This window comes from Podarcis pityusensis, assembly GCF_964106645.2.
Source record: "Podarcis pityusensis genome assembly, chromosome: 10".
NCBI classification, from domain to species: domain Eukaryota; kingdom Metazoa; phylum Chordata; class Lepidosauria; order Squamata; family Lacertidae; genus Podarcis; species Podarcis pityusensis.
This window is the reverse complement of record NC_138035.1, coordinates 29,315,151-29,340,194: the sequence shown is the minus strand read 5'-3', so window position 1 is coordinate 29,340,194 and position 25,044 is coordinate 29,315,151. Positions and strand designations below refer to the sequence as shown.

Sequence of the window (25,044 nt, the reverse complement as noted above, 5' to 3'; positions counted from 1 at the left end):
GGTGTTCTGAATGCCAACGCACATGTATGATTGAAAAGCACATGGTCCTTAATTCATTTTTTTAAAAAAGACCCCCACAAAGTTTTAGAGATGAAAATTATTTACAATACATGCTGGATCAGGAGTAAATCCCACTGTATTTAATGAGTCTTACTCTTGGCTAAGTTGGTACAGGCTTGCTGCATAACATACGTATTGGGTGACTTGGATTTTGGTGTTCCATGGAAATTTACGATGGATATTTTGATGTAAGCAAAGGTGGAGGCGGAGGAGAAGAAGAGGGAAGCTAGACTACCAAATCTAATTCTATCCACTTCCTTGCCATTGGGAATTCCAAGAACTATCCTCAACAAGGCTGTTGTTTTTGAACTTCAAAAGTATTGGAACTTGGGTGTGAATGAAGGTGAAGCCAGAGCAGAGGCTGGGGGAATCTAGTGCATCACAGGAGAGTCAGATGGAGCCTGGTTGGTCATGCAGTGAAGCTTGGCTGAACCTGTGTTTTGAAAGCTTTACAGACACCAGTTAGTAGTAACATATTTTCACTGGGTCTTGCTATTGAAGTATCATTATGTGCCCAATATGGTATCATTCACATAACAGACAGAGAGATCAGCAAACCTGGAGGAACCCCAAAGTCTATAGAACTACAAAGTAAATATAGGGGAAAGAATCCTCAGTGGGGGAAAGAAACAGCTCACTAAGGACTGAGCAATGCTCAGTTAGCATGGCAGGTTGACTGACGGTTGAAGTAGAAAAGCAAATGGAAAATCTGGGAGGGGGGACCACTTGATGTCTGGAGTCCTAAACAAGAGCTATCCACATGAAACACAAAGAGAAGAGTTGGAAATCTAATATTTGTGGTGTACACGTAGGATGTGTAGGTATGTAATGTAATGTAATGTAATGTAATGTAATGTAATGTTCTGGATGGTTTTATGTTTACTTTTTGTTATCTGAAGTATAATAAAGGGTTTTTGTTTTGTTTGTTTTTTAAAAAAGAGCTATCCACAAGACATTTTATTGTGGACTCTGCTTGGACCATCTAGTTTACAACCAAAGAACCAGAAGTAGAGGCCTTGTTGGTCTGGAGTTTCAAGCTACAGCAAATCTACTGAACTGGGGAAGAAAAAATATTTGTTGTGTCTAAGGAAAGGATGATAACCACTGGTCACAGTTAGTAGCAGTGACTTACTCGTTTCTTCGGGTCATCTACTTTTCGAACAGATAGATTTTCCAGTGGAATAATCCCCAGCGGCTCCTTGTCCTGGAAAAAAATTCAAATCAGAGATGAGTTACCTTCCCAATGTGCAGGCAGTACCTAGGAAGTTAGTGCTAGCAGCTGCCCGCTGACCCTGGGCTGGAGAACAAGGTTGGCATTATGACCAAGGAGACCAGGGTTTGAATCCCTACTCAGCCATGAAGCCCACTGGGTGATCTTGGGCCAGTCACTCACCATCAGCCTAACCTGCCTCACAAGGTTGTTGTGAGGATTAAATTGGGAGAACCAAGTATACTACCTTGAAGACCAAGGTGGTATATAATTGTAATAAATAAAAGAGCACCCTGTTCTATGTATGTCTTTATCACCATATTTCTATCCCCCTATTCATACAAGAAGTTCAGGTTGTCATACATGGTTCCCCCTCTATCTTTTATTTCCTCACAGCAACCCTGTGAGGCAGGTTGGACTGAGAGACAGTGACTGGTCCAGGTTATTTGAACCCTGATCTCCCAGGTCCCGGACCAGTACTCTAACCCCTGCACCACACTAGAACGTCCCTCACATTCTCTGAGGATACATCTTTCAGATAAAGTTTGTGGGTTTTTTTAATGGAAGGGACACAACTCTTACCGTGGTGTATTCAAAATAGTACAGGCAGTTATCCGTCAGAATGAACCAACGGCGCTTCCAAGTCTTCACTCTGCCTCCTAGTGCAAAAGGAATTAAAAACACACACAATGCATGCTTAAGACTGGATTAATCTTTAAGCTATGTTTGCTATAGCTTGAGTTAGTTTAGAATTATCTTAGAAGGCTTAGGTTGCACATACACCAAACATTTAAAGCACATTCTCTTCAAAGAATACCGGAAACTAGTATATTCTTCACAGAGCTAGAATTCCAAGCAAATTTAACAATTCTTTTTGGCAGTGTGGGCAAGATGCACTTTAAATTTCCTCTAAATGTATGGTGTGCATGCAATCTTAGTGTTCTCTGAGAACACATCAGAACAATATAGCAGATTGCAGGCAAATGGCAGAAAAGCAATGACCATGTTTCCTAGGGGTGGTAAAACATTGACTGTTCATGGTCACAACGTGCGTGGCTAACCTTATTCTGGATCTTTGGCTGTGCACACAACACACATTTAAAGCATACCTCTTCCCTTCCCTCCAAATACCCCTCAGAGAGCCACAATTTTCAGCAAACTACAATTCCCAGGATTCTTTATGGGGGGGGGGAGAGGAAATGTGTTTTTGATGCATGGCATGTATGCAGCCTTTGTGTTGCTGGAATGGATCCTTGCACCCACATCTGTGCTCTGAGCATCTTCCGAAAGGGCCATTTCTCCAGCAACACAGGTACCGTCTCCTTCCTGCCCCAAGAATCCAGGCCAAGAACCAAGCCGGATAAGGGCAGAGGAGATCATTTATCTCATCCAGGCTCAAGACAGCCTGTGCATTGAAAGAAGGGAATCTCTAGGGAATACAGAGCAGAACTGAACGCCAGGGGTCACTGTCACCCCACCACAATGCAAGGATGCCTGGCTGGCAGCTTGCTGCAGTCCTGAGCTCATGAGGAAAGGCTCTGCTGGTTTTCCTTCCGAGAGATTGAGGGGGGTGGGGAGGGCTAACCTGGGGTAGAGGGGCGGCAGCAAGATTTTCAGCAAAATACAAACATGTTACCTAGTTTAAGGAGCCAGCCTTCCTGGCTGGGGTTGAAGAAAGTATGGGTGAGGTCATTCCCATCGTCCTCTGGGATGGAGAATGGTTCGTTCTTGATGCTGTCAAACAAACTCTGCCTCAGGAAAAGGAGAAAGAGGAAAATCTTGAAGGGGAATGCCACACATCTCACCACAGGGACACAGGAGGTTGGTGCCTTCTAGGATTGTGTGGTATTAGTAATGGTGATTCAACGCAGCAGTTGTCCAGCATCACAGGCAGAGATCGTTCCCACCACCTGATCCCTCAAACTGAGCACTGAGGAGCCTTTTAGCTGAGCTATGGTTCCTCCCTCAACCCTTTCCCTTTCCTCCTGCCCACCTGTGTGTTTAATCACTTATTTCCTTTCACAGGGAGATATCCTGTGTGGGTCATACTCAGAGTAGACCCTCTGAAACCAATGAAGTCTCCTTCTGACTTAGTAAAATACTGGCCAAAGTGTTTTCCTTTTTGTTTTTATATAACGGGAATAGTGCCATTTTTCCACACAAAAGTTAATAGGCCATGAATGAAATAAGGAATGAAAACGTTCATATGCACATAAGCAACGCAGGGACACAAACTGATAAGGTGCGATTAAGAGAGACCAAGGGGCAATTAAGAGGCTGTTCGTCAGGAATCCTGTGCTCAATAGGAATCAAGAGGTGAAACTGCCCCCAGGATGCTTTTAATTAAAGGCACAGGAGCCCCAAAGAGCACATGGGACTGGATGGCACTGCAAATGCGTTTCCAATTTAAAAACGGCCACAAATCTGGTCTAAAAAATAGACTGTAAGTCAACCTATAATTAATGACTGGCATGGAATGATTTGTTAAACATGCGAAAAGTGAGAGGGCAAAGGATGATACTTTCAGAGAAAAGGACCAGTGTAGAAGCAACCCAGATTTCAGCAGTTTCCACAGCACCCAATGCTTCCTACCTCAAACCGATTTCCTCCTCTCATCACTCTTCTCTCCCTTTCAAGCATAATGAACTTGATTCTTGGTCTCCAAACAGAATCAAAAACATCTCTTTCATTTCCATAAGCTATTCTATACTCAGCAAGTGGGTTTCCTTTAAATGGTTTCTTTCTTTATTTTCAAAATTGGAGGAACATAAAGTCCCAGCTATGCACATCTGACTCATTCACAAGGGGATTTTCTAATTTCTCGTCCAGTAAAATAGTGACACTGGGACTACTGGAACATGCTGTCACACATTATGTAATGTCACTGCAACTTCCTCCAGACTGCCAGCAGCAGGAAATCCAATCTTTTCATATGAAGGGCACTTCAGTGGTTGCTATATAAAATCAGAGTTGCCCCCTGAGTGGTGTTTCAGAATAATTTTTGATAGGTAGGCTATGTTGAAATTGGAAGAAATTGCAAAATTCCTGCAGAAATTGTCCAGGGCTGTGTAGCATTAGTTAATAAAGGACACTGCGAGAAGCCTCCCCTGACTGTGTGAGCCACACTTTGACAAAAGCAAATCCTGCTTAGAATATGGTCTCTCTTGCTCTGTAATCATACACCTCCAATGTTTCCAATGGTAAGGACATTGTGTGTGTGTGTGTGTGTGTGTGTGTGTGTGTGTGTGTGTAAGAGCAGCATTTTCTGGTAAACCTCCCAAGTCTTCAAAAGTCAAACACAGATGAAAAAAGGACACTAATTTCACTGAAATGTAAGAAAGTTTTAGAGAGCTGGGGGCAGGCAGGCAGGCAGGCAGGGGTATGTGGGTGCATGCACACACACACACACACACACACACACACACAAACACACATCCTGCAACAAAATGATGTGGTATATCCTGACCCTTAGAAAAGTTTAGGACCCAAGGCTTACAGTGCTTTTCTTTTTCTATAATTTTCTATTTGATTTTATAATAACAATAATAATTTATTATTTTTACCCTGCCCATCTGGCTGAGTTTCCCCAGCCACTTTGGGCGGCTTCCAATCAAGTGTTAAAAACAGTGCAGCATTAAATATTAAAAACTTCCCTAAACAGGGCTGCCTTCGGATGTCTTTTAAAGGTAAGATATCTACTTATATCCTTCACATCTGAAGTGAGGGCGTTCTACAGGGCGGGTGCCACTGCCGAGAAGGCCCTCTGTCTGGTTCCCTGTAACCTCACTTCTCGCAATGAGGGAACCGCCAGAAGTAATAATAATAAACAAATAAGAATACAAATGTGCACCCCACCCCCAATACCATTCCACTGTAACTATCCAATCTCCCAAAAATTCAACAGCTCTTGCGATGGTTTGACCCCTTTCCATTTTACAGTACAAATTATACAAACACCTTCCTTAAAATCATTTCTCCCGCATATTCCTCATCTTACCTTAATAGCACATGTTAATTTATCATTAATAGCTATATCCCGCACCTCTTTATACCATTCTTCCATTTTATATTCACCTTGTCCCTTCCTAGCTCTTATAGTGCTTTTCAAGTCTCCTAGAGGGGAGAGAAGTTTTAGGAGGGAGCAACATGTTTTCCTGTCCTCCCCCCCCCCAAAAAAAACCCCTTATCTGTTGTGCTGTCCAGCACTATAGAGCTTAGAATTGGGGCTGGCAGCTAGCCCTGACTTTTTAAAACAAGGATAATGTTATGCAAACAAATATACCACGTTTTCTTATGTCATTTGTATATCACAAAAATAGCATAATAAATGTGGGGAGAAATCTACAACATATGTTCCATTATTAGTGCTCAATGTACATGAGATTAACCCCACCCAATGGACTAGACTCTGGTCTAAACCTCCCTTTAAATCCCTATCAATGAAAAGGAAAGAACTCACTATGAAACTCACTTACAGATGGTACCTAACACCACGGAAATACGCCCAGGAACCTCACCAAAATGCTGGAGAGGATGCACTTCCACAGGCACATCCCTCCACATGTGGTGGGAATGCCCCAAAATCCAACTCTTCTGGACAGCAATCATACAAGAAATATGCAAAATAACTAAACAGAAGTCACCCCAGAACTGGCCCTACTAAACATCTTCCAAGATAATAATGCCCACTGACACCATAAAGAGCTCATAACCCACCTACTCTCAGCAGCCAGAAACATCATAGCTAGCCCTGACTTTGAGTATTTTATATCTATATAGTGGGTGAGAGGGTGAGTGGCATTTTGGAGAGTGGGAAAGGAGAAATGTGTTCTTTGTCCTCTCCTTTTTCCTGCAGCCTTGCTTTATAGTGCAGGGAGGAGAGTGTAACCTCTTCTTGGCACACAACTCTCCCACAAACTCTGATTCTCCCTCCATCATACACTTGCTATATGTTATTAGAAACTTGAGTAGCCCAACCCTTCCTTTTTGGGGATGGTCCATTCCTGTTTTAAACTGGCAGGCACTGGGTCACCCAAATTTGTTACTAGATCAATGGCTGTATATAGCCATTCGAATAGCATTCTACTAAGGCAAAGGGTATATAGGTAATAGTTAACACATATTATGTGCCTGTGAAAATAATCACATGCAATCAGATAAATAACTCCCATCAACATTTTCCCGGGAGAATGGGCTGAGTCAGTGTCAGTACTGCAGAAAACCTGAGCTCATTAAGGGCTTCACTAAGTAGAGGAAGCTAATATTTCTAGTGGAGAGGGAAGAATGATTCATGACATCCTCTGAAGCTTTGGAAGAATTTGCCACACCTGGGAAATTGATGGGCTATCGACTACGAATTAGTATTGCTCCCTTTCTGTACAGGTCTATTAATTGTCTGCTGGAGAGCTCATTATTACGAGGTACTTTGAGAACCGCCTGCTGTAGAGTGGAGTCTGGCACAGGAGGAGGAGAATGATAGACACACAATTATTTTGGAGTCTCTGATGAGTTTTCAAACTGCATGTGTTGGCATTTGGGGCATGTCCTCTGGCATAATCCCTTTCTCCTCTCATGGCGGAGGGTGTCATTAGTACGCTGGTGGCACTGTGGGTTAAACCACAGAGCCTAGCACTTGCTGATCAGAAGGTCGGCGGTTTGAATCCCTGCGACGGGGTGACCTCCCGTTGCTCGGTCCCTGCTCCTGCCAACCTGAAATCCTGCGGGGAAAACCAGTGTGTGTGTGTGTGTGTGTGTGTGTGTGTGTGTGTGTGGAATAGATGACAACTCTAGGTATACATATTTTTTTCTGCTATCATTTTTCACCCAAAATCATAACTAGTTTGTCCAAGATTTTTATTCCGCCTTTCTTATTTGGATTTCCCACAGTTCAGTTTCTTCATCTATTTTATAAAATTTATACATTGCTTGTTGTAAGAAAGTGGTTTATAACAAGGCAGTTCCTGTCTACCCTTCCTCCTTTGCTTCTCACTGCAATGCACCTTTCAATCCCAAAGAAATATTTGCATCTCTCAGGCCCTTTCCAGAATGGACAGAGGCTAATTTGACTGCTGGTGTCACTAGGTCAATGCCAAATATCTACTGCCTGGCCTCACTTACAATACCACTAGTGAGAGAACCCAACTTCTGAGAAGAGAGAAGTGAAAACTCTGAAGTCATTGTTCCTGAGGATTTCTGGGTAATATGGCCAGAACTAGATGGCATAGGTGAATATGTCGGCTCTTCAACCATTCTTGAAGATCTCTCTTTCCACTTCCAACTAGCAGGAAAAGCAGAGAGAAGCACAGAGCTCTCTTACCCGCAGAAGTGGTTCCTGAAGGTCCCCTCCATCATTGATGCCTCTGTTCATGGACACAAACCTCTCAAAGGGAGGTTTGTCTTTGACGTTGGGGTTGTGCAGGCTGGTGTTCAGCATTATGACGGAGAAAGAGAGGATATAGCAGGTGTCTGCCAAAGAAAGGAAACAAGCGAGTGAGTGGTGTGCCTAAAGCCTATGATTTCTAGGAAGCTCGAAGAATAGGCATTGTGGCAAGCTTCAAAGAGAATCTTTAGTTTGGGTAGATGCAGTTGAATACGACAGGCTTGTTTCCTAAGCTCAGTGTTCATATTCAGTTGTGGTTATCTATGATTATCCTGAAATAGGAGGCAGTGATAGATATCAATCTGGATGGCTTTAAAAGAGGGACCATCAGATTCATGGAAGATAAGGCTATCGGTGATTTCCCACAGGCAAATGGTTGGCCTCTGTGGGAGCAGAATGATGGACTAGATGGGCTACAGGCCAGCTCTTATGTTTTTATGTACACATAGTAGTAAGAAAAATAACACATTTGTGGAAATTTGAGTCTTGCAAAAAACTGGAGGGGTAAGAATTTTTTTTCAAATCCTCCAGGAAGAAATCCAAACTGGCCTTATTTAGCTTTACAAGGTAACCAAGGATTTTTAATTTTTCCTTGATTTTTCTTTTTCTTTTAAAGCCCCATGCTTTTCACAGCAGCACAGGGCTCTCTCCACAGCTTCCTGCCTGGCCCACTTCCTAGAATGTCTTCAGAGACATTGTGTTGTGTTGCATCACTGCAAAGGGACTGTGGTTCTACTGAGAAGTGACGTGAGGATCTATCCACGCCTTCCGACTAGCCTCATTACCTGGCAGAACCAAGTAGCCCCCTCCCCAAATCTCTATAGAACTTTTTCCCACTCTACCCCAAGAAAGCACCTGAAAATTGCACCTTATTTTCATGGCCGGGAGGGTATTTTTTTAGGAAACTCCAGGGGGATTTCAGCCCAGCCTTAATAGAAATACCCACAGTTGGAGCATGGGAGTAGCTGAAGGAAGGGGAAAGATGGCCAGCAGTGGGGGGACTGGGGTGCTAGCTTGTGGAAGCATGGGGTCAGTGTGTGGTTCGGCAGAGGGGTTAAGACAAACAAAATTTCAGGAGAGAGCCCCCCCCCAAAGCTAGGGAAGAAGAGCTCAACCAGAGCAGCCTGGTGGTTACTAGGGCTACCCTTTGATTCATTTTGACAAAATCCTGCATAAATGTTTCCTGGCATCAGGTGTAGCCAATGAGGCACCCTTCTGATGTTATGGACTATAAGTCCCATCAGCCTCAGCCAGCATGGCCAATGGAGAGGTATGATGGGAGTTGGAGCCCATCATCTGGAGGGCACCACATTGACAACTTCCATCTCACAGCCTTCCTCTCATCTACCTGTTGACTGGAAAACTCCTGGGTTGCACTGACAATACCGGTTGGCAAATGCCTCCATCATACGGTCAATCTTCTGTGCCTCCCCAGGCAACCGGAAGCTCCACAGGAACTGTCTGGGAATGAGAAACCAAACCATCAGAGTCTGCTAATTGGCATAAGGATGGGAGAGTCTTCCACTGAAACTGGTATCAATCCTGGAAATCTTGAATTCTCTTAACAACTGGTTGGAGGTTACTGAATTGAAGAAAGTATTAATATTCATTCCATTTGATCCTATTTGATTAGACTACATATCTTCCTACAAAAAGTTGAAACTCTTGAGGGCCAGTTTACTAGAAGCCAACATGGAGTCTCTTTATGGAATTTTAATGACAGATTGTCTCATGTGATGCTGTACATGGGTAATTCATGGGTTCTTCACATCTATGGAAAGTGCATTTGACCACTACTTGCCACACGGCATGAATTACATAAATGTGGAATCTTCTTTTGTGCTGGAGCAGGATCTATGCAACTTGTTCTATGTCTCTTTGTATGTATCATCTTATTCAAATTCCACGTAATGAATGACTCAAAATGTATTTCATTCTTAATGACTATTTTCTTGAAAAGTTCTTGCTTTGGTTTTTAGGTGAAAGCAAAGGGTATACAATAAGCTGATTGGCTGATTTTGGAGCAGGAAATTCATCATGTGTTCAGCGGCTCTGAGTCAATATTGTATCAGTTCCTCATCCTCACTGCTCCCTTCTCAGGAATTATCTCAAAGCAACTCTGCTCCAAGATGTCTTCTCCACAAGCAAGACCCACCTAATGTTGACAAATAAGCATTTGGAGAAAACGGCAAAGTGCAAAAGGGAAGCTATCTCCTCCAACAAATTGTCACCAAGAGCAGATTCTCAGTCAGCTAGATAATCCGGTATTAGGGATCTGGGGAAACAGTAGATTTTCCAGTACCAGTTTTAGCTCATTTGATGTGAGATGAAGTCGTTACCAGTTAGTTCAAAGAGCAACAAGAACCGGAATGTATAGCTTCAACAAAGCCCTATAACAATCACATGGGGAGGAGAGGGAATTCCCTGCCAAACCATGAGCCTCTGGTTCATCATCTTCTTCTTTGTTTCAGCTCTCCATGAGTTAAAGGGTGGCTGCATGAATTGAAAACCCAGACTTTCCAAGTTCAACTATTCTGGTTCAGCAGCACCTGGATTTCTTTTATCCAAAAGGGTGTCCATCATGAAGTGTTAAGAGGGAGACACAGCACCTGTCCTCAAATCAGCATAGGATACTGCAGGCAGGAATGTGTGAAAATGTCCATTTCAGCTTCTCTCTGTCAATCATTTTTCCAATCTTAAGTTTAGTTCTCCACGTCTAAACATCGGTTTGCAGGCTGTTGCTTCTTTGTTTAAAAGTTTCCTCATGAAAATTCATCAGCATCTTAGGGCAAATTGTTCTGAATAGACACATTTTTGTATGAAATTTCCCCCCATAAAATGCATGTTTGTACACTATTTTCACTCGTATATGCAACTGCATGTGCATTTTACTCTAGTATATGCAATTTTGTACATCATACTAAGTTGGAAAACAGCACTGTAAAAGTCAGAGAAGTGCAAATCTTGAAGGAAGGTTGTGTTTCAGTATGCATGTTGTTTCAGAAATGGTGAATTAGGTAAGTTCACCTTTAAATACAAATGGAATTGAATTTCTCCATCTGTAAGTGTTTAATGCTTTGCTTAGAGCATACCTTAATGCTTGTACAAGGTTGAGATTGGCAAACTGGTGACACTCTACAAAGGCCTGCAGAATCTGGAGGTTCAGTGGATCCCTGGTGGAAGAAAAATAACAGTGTGAGATGGGGAGAAAGCAAAGAGGAAGGTTATTCACCCCTAACTTGTTTATTCAACATGCATTCTGATTTGCTTTCACAAAGCCTATGAGGAGGTTAGACTATGCCCAGTCTTTACTGAGTATTTGTTCTGATTTGTTTGCAGAGTGGTTATACCACAATGGACATTCATCCTGATTTGTGGGGTGTTAAGACATTTTCTCATTAACAATTTGTTCATCCCACACTTTTCAAACATTTTCCCATCACTCAACTGCAAAATATATATTGTGGATTTGTTGCACTGCCTCTGACAGTGGAAGGCGCACACAACCATCATGGCTAGCAGCTTGTTCTGAAGGCGTATGAGGCTCAAGAGAGAAATACTATCTTATAGTCCTTGGTAATGGTAAAGGTAAAAGTAAAGGTAAAGGTATAGGACCCCTGGATGGTTAAGTCCAGTCAAAGGCGACTATGGAGTTGCAATGCTCATCTTGCTCTCAGGCCAAGGGAGCCAGCGTTTGTCCACAGACAGCTTTCCGGGTCATGTGGCCAGCAAGACTAAACAGCTTCTGGCACAATGGAACACCCTGACAGAAACCAGAGAGCACAGAAACGCCATTTACTTTCCTGCCACAGTGGTACTTATTTATCTACTTGCACTGGCATGCTTTCAAACTGCTAGGTTGGCAGGAGCTGGGACAGAGCAACAGGAGCTCACCCACTGTGCGGATTCGAATCGCCAACCTTCTGATCAGCAAGCCCAAGAGGCTCAGTGGTTTAGACCACAGTGCCACTTGGATAGAGTAGCAGCCTGGGGACTGTCAGTACACTGCCTTGTATTTCAGAATGGAAGAAAGGTGGATATAAATATAAGAAAAGAACATTTCTAAATTATGAAGTATTGTGAAAATAATGAAATATTTCTCTACTTGAAATTGTTTTCCACCATTAATATTTATTTATTGCAGTGGGAGAAATGATTTCAGGTGTATGGGGAAAAGAGAGAGAAAGAAAGAGTATTCACCTTTCTCCCAAGTAATCTCCAATGGCTGTCTTGTTGAGGCCTTCGCCTTTGTAAAGGAATTTGGCAATTTCTTCCACATTTGATGACAGTATTTTGTGTTCAATCAGATACTGGATGCCCTGTTTGTGAAAAGCAGACTCGATTATCATGAAGGAGTCAATAATAGTAATAATACACATTTATATACTGCTTATATGCAAAAATGTATACTTTACCTGCCTGGCACCAGCTCTCTAAAATTCTCTTTGCCCATGCAACACCCTTCTTGCACTTTCATTTTGTTAAATTCATTCAGCTGTTTCCGATTTATCACTGTGTTTATACTCCTTACACTGGATACTTTATTGGAATTAAATATAGGTGCTGTGCTTTATATTTATATTTTTATAGTGACTCTTATATGACGAAGGAAGGATGGTAATTTGTTCTGGACATCATTCTCTAGTCAAATACTGTAAACAGGTTCTGCTGGTTTGTAGTCGCAGTGCTTCAAAACCTGCAAAACCTAGGTGATCAGCGATGCCAACAGGGCAAAAGAAAAGAGCCTCAACCCTAATCAACATTCCTTACCTGCCTCCAGAATAATTTCAATCGTATTTTAGTGCCACAGTTATCAGAAGCAGTTAACCCTACCATGGTAGCATATAATATGCCCACTATTAGAATGGTCCACTTCGAAGTGCAGAAGCTCATCAGGACAGCTCCCTTATACATGCCCAAAAGTACAGTGCTACCTCGGGTTACAGATGCTTCAGGTTACAGACTCCGCTAACCCAGAAATAGTACCTCGGGTTAAGAACTTTGCTTCAGGATGAGAACAGAAATCGAGCCGCGGTGACACAGCAGCAGCGGGAGGCCCCATTAGCTAAAGTGGTACCTCAGGTTAAGAATGGTTTCAGGTTAAGAACAGACCTCCAGAATGAATTATCATATTTTTTGCACCATAACACTCACTTTTTTCCTCCTAGAAAGTAAGGGGAAATGTCTGTGCGTGTTATGGAGGGAATGCCTATGGGTGGCATGCCTACGGATTTTCCTCCTCTAAAAACTACGTGCGTGTTATGGTCGGGTGCGTGTTATAGAGCGAAAAATACGGTAAGTTCTTAACCCAAGGTACCACTATAGAGTCCAAAAACTGAAGGTTTTGTGTTAATCCATTACAGACACACAGAGCATAAAACCCAATTCATTAGGATAGCACAAAACCCAATTTATTACGATCAGCTGGCAGGCATATATTAGTATGCTGGCATGGTTCCCTAATTTCCTCAAAGCTAACAGGTCACAAACAACAGTCAAACTTGAAAGCCTCATTATTGCCTCATTCATTTTGAGGAGCAAGGAAGTCCCATTGTTTACTGTGGAGCTCTAGCAGTTAACATCACTGCTTTCAAAGGACTAGGGCTGCACTTCCTGACATTTCCCATCCACTACACCGCAGAGATGCCTTTCCCCACCAGTGTATCTGCTGTTCTGCTGAGGCTTAGCTACTGCTTAATTGTGGAGCTTCTGCTCCTGACTGCAGCACTGACAGTAAGAGGGGAGTAATTAAGTTGGGAGTATTTTGAAAGGAACGGTTTGGCAGGGAGTGCAGTGAAGACTGGGTTCGGGCTGATAGACTGCACAGATGTAATTAGGCCAAAGAAAGAGAGATAAGAGCAGACACAACTTCAATTCTCTTCAGTCCAGCCAAGGTGAGTTCTGGGCTTGGGCCTCATCGACTTTCCTTGCAGGTCTCTCTCTTGCTGGGCTAAATGAGGGCTTGTTGTAGAAAGATGGCGCAAGACCAAGAGCTGAAAGATCTTCTGGTTAAGAGGGCTGCAAATACTTTTATTGTTGTTTTTGGTTTTCTTTCTAAAGTAGATGCTGAATGAACCACCCAGAGGAGGGAGACACTCCAGGTCTCTTTTTAATGTTCCCATCTTCTTTTTAAGGTGACATTTATTTATTTATTTATTTAGGTTGCATTTCTAGCTCACCTTTTTCTCAAAAGAGCTCAAGGTGGTATACATGGCTCTACGTCTCCTCATTAATCCTCACAACAACCCTGTGAGGTAGTGAAAGGCCCAAGATCACCAGGGAGCTGAATGGCCAAGTGAGGATTTGAACCCTGGTCTTCCAGGTCCCAGTCTGGCTCTCTAACCACTATGCTACACTGCCTGTCCATTTTTGGCTGTTGCAACATTGGTTGGGGTTGGACTATAAGGGAGGTGATAGTGCTCTGGGCGTCCTTAGAACATTTCCATTCAATTCCAGAGAGAAGAATTGAGGATGGTGTCATATATTCCTGGTGAAGAAGAATTCTTACAATAGTTCTGTTCTGCCTCTTGTTGCTGATTTTTCAGTCCTTCCTAATAGTTCCTCTTCATTCTGCATCTCTATCGAGCATTCATTCTAATTGTTTTGCAGGGAGGTCAGAGACCACGTTGCATCAAACAAATGCCATTTGTCCCTGTGCGTTTTCCTGTCACTTTCCTTATCGCAAATGACATTTTGATTATTTTGGAAGTGGGTTTATTGCACAAGAGCTCTAAATTGAGTTTAGCTATATTCAAATCCCGCTTGAATATAGTGACAGTCTGTTCCGTCTCTGCCTCCCGACACCAACAGCATGTCTGCCTCCTAGGGAGAATTGTGGGGTTTCAATGGATCATTGCCACACTCCAACCAACCTGGACTGGTGCTGCACTGAATACCCAGGTGAGAAAAGCTGGGCAAAGTCACTAGTCCAGGTGTCTGAGATTTACACTGGATCAGCCACCTCACCCACTATCAAATTGTGGATGAGAGTTGTTTTATTGTGGACTGAGCTTGCATTAAGCAACAGCACCACCAGACGGAAAGGCAGGCCACAATGTGTAGAAGACATGGAGCTAGCCGGAGCAATGGTCTGACTCAGTGAAAGGGACTTCCTTTGTTCTTGGACTCCACCTTTTCTGCTGTCAAGATTGTGACAGACTCCAAGTAGCCACAACATCTAAGAGCCATGATTGTGAGATGCCTTCTCTGTTGGTGTCGTCTCCTATTGAAAACTGTCTGCGTTGCCTTCATTATCAATTTCTGAAATGTCATATATCTTTTAGCTTAACTGCTGGCCGTCTTTGGAGAAGTTAGGCTTAACTGAATATATATCCAAAAAGTTCTCCGAGCACTTGGACATTTGCTTATGTGATTAAGAATCACATGGCGGTGAAGGGTGGGGCTGCATCCACTGAACTAAGGGCACTGTTGTGTCTCCACACATGGACCTGTCTATCCAGATCACACAGCATCGTAGGTACATACAGCAATCTCCTCTCAACAAATGTGACTCCCTCCCCGCAAAATGCTTGTAGGCAGTAGGAACTGAGGATGCAACAGCCCCACCTTCCTTCCAGGTGATTGTAAAGTCACATGAGAGGACATCTGAATATGATTTAGGAACCCCACTGATGAGTCTTCTGCAGGCCTGTGCCTACTCTGTTCTTTAAAAACAAAAGCTTTACAACCTTAGGGACTAGAAACTTGCTTCTTTTTAAACGAAAACTCCAGATCTTCAATTTTACATGTAATAGTCAATCTCCACTTATACAGTACAAATACACATAGACCTGACCTGACCTTAGTAGGGTCCATGTTGAATTTCTTCCGTCCGACGCACATTTCTTTATCCCTCTGGACCAGCTTGCTGCAAAAACCAAGATGAGATTTGATTAAATATGGAACAGATTGAAGAAGAGCAGCCTATGACTTTTAGACTTTTCCTCCTGGGTGCTTGCTGGCTTCCCAGCAAAATAATCCAAATCTCCTCAATTCTGGCTCGGTCAGGAGATGCTCCACCATTTTGCCAATTTGTTTTGGCACTGAACCCATTTATGGCTCACCTTCCTCCAGCCTGAGCCAGACCGCAGGGTCAAATTAAACATGATGTAGGATCATGGCTTATGGTAGCTTGGTGGGCATTTGTGTGTATACTTGAATTAGGGGAACCACCCATAGGGAAAGGGTTAGGCACCCTCCACTGTTTCTCTGCTCCCAGTTCTTTCCTCCTCCTACAGCTTTTCATCCAAAGGTGTGGGGTAGGGGAGACCATCAGGTTACTGTTACAAGTTTTCGCATGTGACATGTACTTTGGCCCATTCTGAACAATAATTAATACACATCACAGCATTGGCTACCCCCACCAAGGTTACAGTGTGTAGCTTTTCAACAGGGCCAACATATTAAAATGCACATTTGAATGGTTCATCCCTTTGAATGGACAGCTTCCCCATTCACCTAACAACAACTATTATTATTATTTATGTGCCACCCATCTTACTGGGGACTCCGCTGTAAGCTGCAAATGTTTTAAGTGTGTTTTAAGTGCAATATACAATGTGACACTAGATGGTGAAATTTCCTTATGGAAAATTCAATGTATTTTATTTTTTTTAAGTGCTTTTTAAAAAAGCATTTTCAGAACTTTTTTTATATGTGTGTAGATTCCACCTGGGTTGCCCCAGCCAGTCTTGACAGCTCCCAGCAAAAAATAGTAAAAGCACAATATAACATCACACACTAAAAACATCCCTGAACAGGGATGCCTTCAGATGTGTTTTAAAATGTATTTCCCTTAAGATGGGCCATTCAAGAGTCCATCCACTCAAGCCCTGGCACTTTACTGAGACTTGGAGTCATGGCATTTCAACCTCATTGACTTGGATGTAAATGAGCAGTAGCTAACATTGCAAGGGTCTGCTAACCATGTTCTGCTCTAAAGTGTTCTTCAACCTTGGGTTCCCAGATGTTGTTGGACTACAGTTCCCATAACCTTCAGCCACTTGGACCAGAGATGATGGGAGGTGTAGTACAACAACATCTGGGGACTCAGTGTTGAAGAACATTGTTCTAAAGACTGGCATGTACCAGTATATCACTTTTATTGTTTGCCCCATGCAAGACGGCATAGTTATCTCACATCAGGCTTTCCAAGAATTTGCTATGAATATTAGGGATATATAGATTCATTTTAATGCCTTTGCACTCCTTTTTTAGAATTCTTATTGTAGCATCTTGGGTGTTCCTGAACCTGGTTAGACATTTCCAGTGTAAATCATCTATATTTTTGTATATACTGTACACAGTCTTCTATGCCAACTTTCATAATAGTATATGTTTAAAACATGGGCTAGATTTATTTGCACAGGATAGATTTATTCTTTAGTCTCATGCTTTTTGTTTATTTTCTTAAACGCAGCCCCCTTTTTGCTTTGTTTTTAGTTGGCAATTTTTCTGGCAGTGCCACAACTACACTTATAGCACATTCTTAGACTCACAGAGACATATGGTGCTGATAACAGATTCAGAGGAAACCTAGCTGATCAGCTGCTAAAGATACTACGGTTGATATTTTCTGTTTATGATGTAATGGAGTAAAGATTATATGAAATGCTATTTCAGAGTGATACACAGTTCAAAGCAGTTCAGGCTCACAGCCCAAAATACAGTGGGAGTCAAAAGTAGGGGGCTCAACCCTGACTTAGAGGTTAGGTATCTTATTTTGGAAATTAAAGAAAATCTGTTTATTGGGAGATGCTGGGAAATAAACATGGTTCACAGATCGTCGCTGGGAATGTTGGTGAAAGGAATATGCCATGGTTTAATAATGTTTAACTTGGTTCCTTTCTTTGTCACCTGAAACACATGAGCCCATCATCATTATTTTTTCAAATATAAAGAAATTTGTACAGTAGATTAGGTTCTCTTTCAGAAGAACACAAAGAGAGAGCATCGTACACCTGGTATTCAGACAACATGGGTTAGTTATCAGCTAACCAGGAAATATAGGGTCTCCCATAAAGCTATAAACACTTAACGTGGTCGTGACCACCACTCCCATCATCCCTGATCATTGATCATTCTAACTAAGGCTTATGGGAGCTGGAGTCCTACATATCTAGAGAGCCAGAAGATTCCCATCCCTCCTCCTTGTGGAAGATCCCTGGCTCCTCACCTTGTTTGTGTTTGCTGGAAACGATCTATCTCTTCAAACACTTCTGCAATCTCATCTTTTAGCCTCTATAAATGAGAGAAAAGAGAGAGAATGAGGGGAGGGGAGGGGAGGGGAGGGGAGGGGAGGGGTGAGAGAAGAAAGAACAGCACACAGAATAGTTATTCACTGCAGAAGTCTGACGTGTGAAAAGGAAGTAAAGACCAGTTACACTTGGTTACTAAAATAGACTTGGGGCTTGTTACAGTCACTTCGCTCCCATCTGAAGGGAACCCATACCGCTGGTTTGTTTTTAAAGTCAGCTGTCCCTCAAGTGGTCAAAACATTTAGTAGTTTCCCCAGAAACTGTTTGCTGTGGATTCAGCCCTGGTAACTGCTGTACAATCTTTATCCTTGAGGCAGTCATTAGGGGGAGGTTGCTGTGGTTATTCCCATTTTACAGATGAATAACATCTGCAGAAGGAGATTGAGACCACATTCACACCATACTTTTTAAGCACTTGTAGCTTCAGCCAAAGAATTCTGGGAGCTAGAGTTTGTTGTGGGTGCTGAGAGTTGTTCGGAGACCCCCTATTCCCTTCACAGAGCTACAATTCCCAGAGCTCCCTGTAAGGAAATGACTGACGGTTAAACTATTTTTTTGTCCCTTTGGAGTAGCATTGTATCTATGGGGTTTTGTCCTTCCAGGCTATGGCTTATATTTTTTTTATTCTTCATTTTCTTTCTTTTTGTTATGTTTGCACTTTTTTTTGGTAGCAAATCAATAAAAATTATAAAGCAAATCAAAAATATAATTGATTTGGTAGCAAGTCAATAATTTTTTTTTAAGATACATTGCAAGCCAGAGACCGAATAGAGATGGTTGGTCACAAGTCTTCTAGCAACAAGGCTGGGACTCTTTCCCTGGGGCTGCATCCGTGATTATGATGAATGTGTGTTTTGGGAGGAAAGGTGTGGCCTTGGCCTTGGGGGAAGGGCCTTAGCCAGGGCCAGCCCAAGACATTTTGGCACCTGAAGCGAACCACCAAATGCTGCCCCCACTCTGGCCAGAGAAGAAGGGGTGAGTGAAGGAACAAAGAGGGAAGAAAGTGTTGGAGGTTCTGTTGCATATGGCCGAGCTGTAATGGCTCTCCTCCGAAGGTGATTAATGACCTAACCCTTTAATGAGGCTTCAGGCATGTTCCCTCATTACGCAGAGTATACAAATAGCTGAAGGAGCTGGAAATATGTGCTACATCGCTACGTTTATTTCTAACTACGCAGGACAGAAAAGAATATGCATATTCTCTCTGTGAGAGTCAGTGAGCAACTGGAACAAAAAAACAGGAAACCAGTAACATCAACATCCGTCTCCTGTCTCCCGTGAGACTTCCAACAGTCTGGAATGTCAACAGAGTCTTGTGACTCCAAAAACTGCACAGTGGCATAAACAGAAACCTAACAGAAAGCTCTACATTTGGATCTGCTGCCCCCGTGGATCCTGCCGTCTGAGGTGGTTGCTTCACCTGGCCTCATGGGTGGGCCTGCCCTGGCCATAGCTCAGTGGCAGAGCCCATGCTTTACATGTAAAAGGTCCTAGATTCAATTTCCACCATCTTCAGGTACAGTTGGAAAAGACTCATGTCTAAAATGCTAGAGGGTCACTACCAAGCAGCATCAACAATAATGAGCTACATGGACCAATGGTGGTCTGTCATAGAATAAGGAAGCTTCTTGTGTTTGGACCCTTCCCAGCGATAGTCATAATTCTGGCAACGCTGCAGCCACTGCCAGCCTGAAGACGATGTTGGTCTACAGTTCATATCATCCCATTCCATTCACCATGCAGGCTGGGGCTGATGGGAATTGTAGTCTAACACCAGGTTGAGGAAGACTTGGCCTAACTGCCCTTGGGGTGGTGCCCACCTGGATGTCTGCCAGCAGCTCTTCCTTATGCTTTTTGATAGTCTGTAGCTCAGCTTCCTCGGTTTCATTTAAATCTGATGTGCCTGAAAGAAAAATAATCTTTTTTTACTCCCACCCGAGATTGCTCTGAATGTCAAGAATATGATCCAGAAGAGAACATGGCCATTTTTTGACCTGCACATTTTCAAGCTGCTCGTCTTCTGAACAACTCAGCATACAAGGTTCTCTTGGAAACACACAAACCCATTTTATCCTAATAACTTCTCTATGGGGTAGAATCAGCAGTCGACCCAAGACCATTGAGTGAGCTTCACGGCTTAGTGGGGATTTCAACCCAGGTCTCACCACTCCTTGTCTGATACGGACATTTAGACCACCTACATTTTCTCAGAGCTGGTCCTTCAGGTGCTGTTCCCACAAAAGGTAAAGGTAAAGGTAAAGGACCCCTGACAGTTAAGTCCAGTCGCAGACGACTCTGGGATTGCGGCGCTCATCTCGCTTTACAGGCCAAGGGAGCCGGCGTTTGTCTGCAGACAGTTTTTCCGGGTCATGTTGCCAGCATGACTAAGCCACTTCTGCTGCAACAGAACACCGAAAGCAGAGCAGCGCACGGAAACGCTCTTTACCTTCCCACCGGAACGGTACCTATTTATCTACTTGCACTGGCGTGCTTTCGAACTGCTAGGTTGGCAGGAGCAGGGACCGAGCAATGGGAGCTCACCCTGTCGTGGGGATTCGAACCGCCGACCTTCTGATCAGCAAGCCCATGAGGCACAGTGGTTTAAACCACAGCACCACCCGCATCCCCCGCTGTTCCCACAAACTGTTCCTTAAAGTCTTAAAAGCGGTTTGGGGACTTGAAAGTATCCTGTGTTCTTAAACTATGGAGTTCACTACACAAGATAGTGTGATGGTCATTGTGATGGGATGATGAGCTGCTTGTGCGTAAAATCGTATCCCCTCAGAGTTTGTTCAAGTCCACAAACCTCTGTCTGTGACGGAGCCCCTCAGACATGGCTCCTCTAGTCACTAGCAGATTCCGACAGTGGTTGCTTTCGGAATCGCTTCCAACATAAAAGCTCCTTAACGGAAACACGTCTTCTGGACTCTCTGCGTGACAGTTTCCGGCGAGGAGTGGGTGTCCCTACAGGAGGTCCTGAAACCTCCCCACTGTTTTCGCTGGAAGTGTCTCTGAGCCATCCCTCCAGCTCACTTTCCCTCAGCTCAGCTCCTCTCCCCCTACTGGTTCCCTCTTCAGCTGCTGAGTCTCTCCCAACCTGTGTGAGCCCTTTCACCTCCCTTCCTTCCGATGGCAGTTCCCTGACATCCACCTCCCCTCCAGGGCCCCCTTCACCCCCTCTCGCCCCCTCCTCTACGGGCGGTGAGGAGGCAAAACCCCGGAATGAACTTCCTTCATCTTCCGATGTCTCGAACACTTCTCTCCACCTGTTGCGGTTCCTGGTCTCGAAGTACTCCTCCTCCTCAGAGTCCATCTCCCCTTCCCCTTCCGAGTCCGGGAATCCTTCCAACTCCTCCTCCTCATCGGTGGTCCCAAAGTATTCCCTCCGGAACCTCTCCACAGGCTGAGGTTTCCTTGGGAACCTTTGATGGAACGTTTCTATCAATACCTCGTCATTGATATCTTCGGCCATTACCCAAGTGTTTTCTGACTCCGGTTCTCCTTCCCACGCTACCAAATACTCCACCTGATCCCCCTTCCACCTGGCGTCGAGGATTTCTGCCACATGGCTGCTGCATTCTCTTTCTTCTATGACCGGTCCCCGAGTGGCCATCCCTTCTCGTCCCCCCTCGTACGGTGACAGTAACGACCTGTGAAATACTGGGTGCAGTTTCATGTGGTTGGGTAACCGGAGCCTGAAAGCCACTGGGTTGACCTGTTGAATGACCTCAAAGGGACCCAATCTCCTGGGTCTTAATTTCTTACAACCTCCTTTGAACGGCAACCCTTGGGTTGACAGCCACACCCTATCTCCCACCCTTATGGTTTCACCTTCCCTTCGGTTCTTGTCTGCCTGCCTCTTGTATTCTTCCTTCGCCCTTTCTAAGTTGAGTTGGAGCTGACGATGGATTGCTTCCATTTCTTCTACAAAATGCTCGGCTGCCGGGACGCTCCATCTCTCCCCTTCTCCCCCTGGGAAAGCCCTGGGATGACACCCATAATTAGCCAAGAAGGGGCTCATCCCTGTGGACACATTCTCGGCATTGTTGTAGGCAAATTCCGCCAGCGCCAACTTTTCTACCCAGTCATTCTCTCTGTCATTGACATAACACCTCAGGTATTGCTGGAGGACACCGTTTGCTCGTTCCGCCTGCCCGTTGGTTTCAGGGTGCCGGGCAGTCGAAAAGTTGACCTCCACCTGCAGTAAGCTCATGAGCTTCCTCCAGAACCTGGAAGTAAATTGTTTTCCTCGGTCTGAGACCACCCTCAATGGCACTCCGTGCAACCTAAAAATGTGTTCTACAAATAACTTCGCTGTCTCTTCCGCCGTGACTGCATGCGAGCAGGCTACAAAGTGGCACATCTTTGTTAGTAGGTCTACCACCACCATGATGGCTGTTTTCCCTTTGGACTTCGGCAGATCAGTCATAAAATCTATCGACACTGCCTCCCAAGGTCGTTCTGGGGTTGGTAAGGGTTCTAATAGCCCCGCCGGCGCCCGCCTTTCCCCTTTGGCTCGCTGGCATTGCTCGCACCCTCTTACATACTCACGTACATCTTCCCTCACCTTAGGCCACCAAAAATCCCTGGTGACCAACCACATGGTTTTGTGTTGTCCAAAATGCCCCGCCGTGGGGCTGTCGTGCAACTGCTTGAGTACCCTCCCCCTTAAGTCTCCTTCAGGGATATACAGTGCCCCTTTGTAATACAAAGCTCCATTTCTTTCCTCGAAACCCCCTGGTTCCTCTCCCTCACCCCTAAGACCTCTGAGCTTATTCTGGGCGTATTCATCATTCTCTGTTTCCTCTACCAGTTCTCTTTGTCCCACCAATGCCGCCCCACACACCCAGCGGTCCTCTGGAATGACATGTCTCTCTTCGGGTGCTCCCTCCCCCTCCAAATATTCAGGTTTGCGTGAGAGAGCGTCCGCCCTAATGTTCTCTGGGCCTGGCACGTAACAAATCTCAAAGTTAAATTTGGAGAACTCCTGGGCCCATCTCACTTGCCGTTGGTTGAGCACTCGTGCCGTCCTCCAATACTCTAGGTTCTTGTGGTCAGTGCACACTTGCACCTTATGTTGTGCGCCAATTAGCAGGTGCCTCCATCTCCGGAACGCCTCATGAATGGCTAGTAGTTCTCGGTCATACACCGTGTAGTTCCTCTCGGATTTGTTCAGCTTTCGCGAAAAAAAGGCACACGGTCTCCACTCTGACTCCTCCTTCCCTGGCTGCAGAAGCACCGCCCCAATCGCTCTGTCTGATGCGTCAGTTTCCACTCTCATCGGTTTTTGTAAATCCACATGCAGGAGTTGTTGTTCCGAGGCGAAGGCCCTTTTTAGTTCCTCAAATGCTCGCTCCGCCTCCTCAGTCCAAACGAACTTCTTCTTACTGCTGAGACAGTCCGTAATGGGCGCCGTCAGGTGGGCAAAGTTTCGGATGAACTTACGATAGAAGTTCCCAAATCCTAGGAACCTCTGCACATCCTTCCTTGTTTTGGGTGTTTTCCATTCCAGCACCGCCTGGACCTTGCCGGGATCCATGGCCAATCCCTTGTCTGACAGGCGATACCCCAGGAATTCCACCTCCTTGGTATGAAACTGACACTTCTCCAGTTTCACCCACAGCTGGTTGGCTTGCAGCCTGCTCAACACTTCTCTGACGTCTCTCACATGCTGCTCCTCATTCTCAGAATACACCAACACGTCGTCTAAGAAGGCCACACAATTCTTGTAAAGCAAAGGCCCCAGGACGTGGTTCATAAACGATTGAAAGCATGCGGAGCCTGCTTGTAGGCCGAAGGGCATAACTAAATATTCAAATGCCCCTAAAGGGGTGAACATGGTGGTTTTCCATTCATCCCCCTTCCTTATTCGTATCAGGTTGTACGCCCCCCTTAGGTCCAGCTTTGTGAAAATCTTTCCCTTCCGCACCCTTGTCAAAATGTCGTCAATCCTGGGCATAGGGAAGGCCACTGGTTCTGACACTGCATTTAAGGCCCTGAAGTCACAAACCAGCCTCGGCTTGTTCGTGTGTTTTTTTATCCACAAAAAACACTGGGCTGCCCCCCACCGCCCTGGACTCTCTGATGAACCCTCTCTTCAGGTTCTTGTCAATGAACTCTCTTAGCTCCTGCATCTCTCTGTCTGACATGGCGTACAGCTTGCCTACAGGGAGCTGTGCCCCAGGGAGTAAATTGATTTGACAGTCAAAGGGTCTATGCGGGGGTAGTTGGTCAGCTTCCCTTTCGCTGAAGACGTCGCGGAGATCTGCGTATTGTCGTGGTACCTTCACGTTCTCCGTTACTTCAGTCCCTGCTAGGGTGGCTTGGGCCCCTGCCAAACCCTTTCCCTCTTTGCAGTGTTCTAAGCAATGTGCTGAACCAAAAGAAACCACTCTCTGATGCCAGCCCACCAGCGGATCATGTAACGCTAGCCAGCTCATCCCCAATATAATGGGAGCTCCTCCCAAGGTGGCCACATTAAACGCTATCAGTTCGGTGTGCCTTGCCACCTTCATTATCATTGGGACGGTCTGCAAGCTGACTTCTCCTCCCAACAGCTCCCTGCCATCGATCGTGGTCACCTGCAGGGGGTTGCTTAAAGGGATCGTCTGTATCTGGTGTTCAGCTGCAAACTCTTTGCTCATGAAATTGCAGGAGCTGCCTGAGTCCAACAGCGCCTTTATCTTTAGAGGGTGTCCGTTTGGCAGCTCTAGCGCCACTTCTATCACTAGGGCGGGTTTAGGAGGTTCTGGCGTGGGCACTTTCACTGCTCTTTGGCCTGGCTGCTGTGCCCCGACGGTGGCAGCCAGGCGTTGGCTTTTACTTGCTCCGGTATTTCTTCCTCTCTTCCCTCCACAGCTCCTACCATCCCTTGCCATTCCTTCCTCTGGGGGCAGACTCTGGCAAAGTGACCTGGCTGTTGGCAGAGATAGCATTTTCGGGCGCCTTTTCCCTCCTTCTTTCCCCCCTCACTGGGCTTTGAAACTGCGCGCGCGCGCGCTGTTCCGATTTCCATCGGCTCTGCCGGCGGGAAAGTTGGCTCTGGAATGTCTGGAATGCGGAACTCCTTCCAACGTTCCCCCTTCCCTTCCCGCCTCTCCAATGCTCTCGCCTCCTGGCGCGCTCCTATGGTCAGCGCT

At 44.9% G+C, this 25,044-nt stretch overlaps 1 protein-coding gene across 1 annotated transcript in view; it reads right to left on the bottom strand.

The window, feature by feature from the left end:
• The window catches only part of CYTH4 (cytohesin 4), a 44,088-nt gene that overhangs the window by 5,854 nt on the left and 13,190 nt on the right, over positions 1 to 25,044 (bottom strand). The window contains exons 2-11 of the mRNA XM_081024194.1: positions 19,726 to 19,808; positions 17,824 to 17,888; positions 15,450 to 15,516; positions 11,850 to 11,968; positions 10,742 to 10,822; positions 8,998 to 9,110; positions 7,587 to 7,735; positions 2,907 to 3,018; positions 1,853 to 1,929; positions 1,193 to 1,264 (exon numbers count right to left, since the gene is read on the bottom strand). Of these exons, the coding sequence (XP_080880320.1) occupies positions 1,193 to 1,264; positions 1,853 to 1,929; positions 2,907 to 3,018; positions 7,587 to 7,735; positions 8,998 to 9,110; positions 10,742 to 10,822; positions 11,850 to 11,968; positions 15,450 to 15,516; positions 17,824 to 17,888; positions 19,726 to 19,808 (938 nt within the window). The remainder of the gene's footprint in view (positions 1 to 1,192; positions 1,265 to 1,852; positions 1,930 to 2,906; positions 3,019 to 7,586; positions 7,736 to 8,997; positions 9,111 to 10,741; positions 10,823 to 11,849; positions 11,969 to 15,449; positions 15,517 to 17,823; positions 17,889 to 19,725; positions 19,809 to 25,044) is intronic.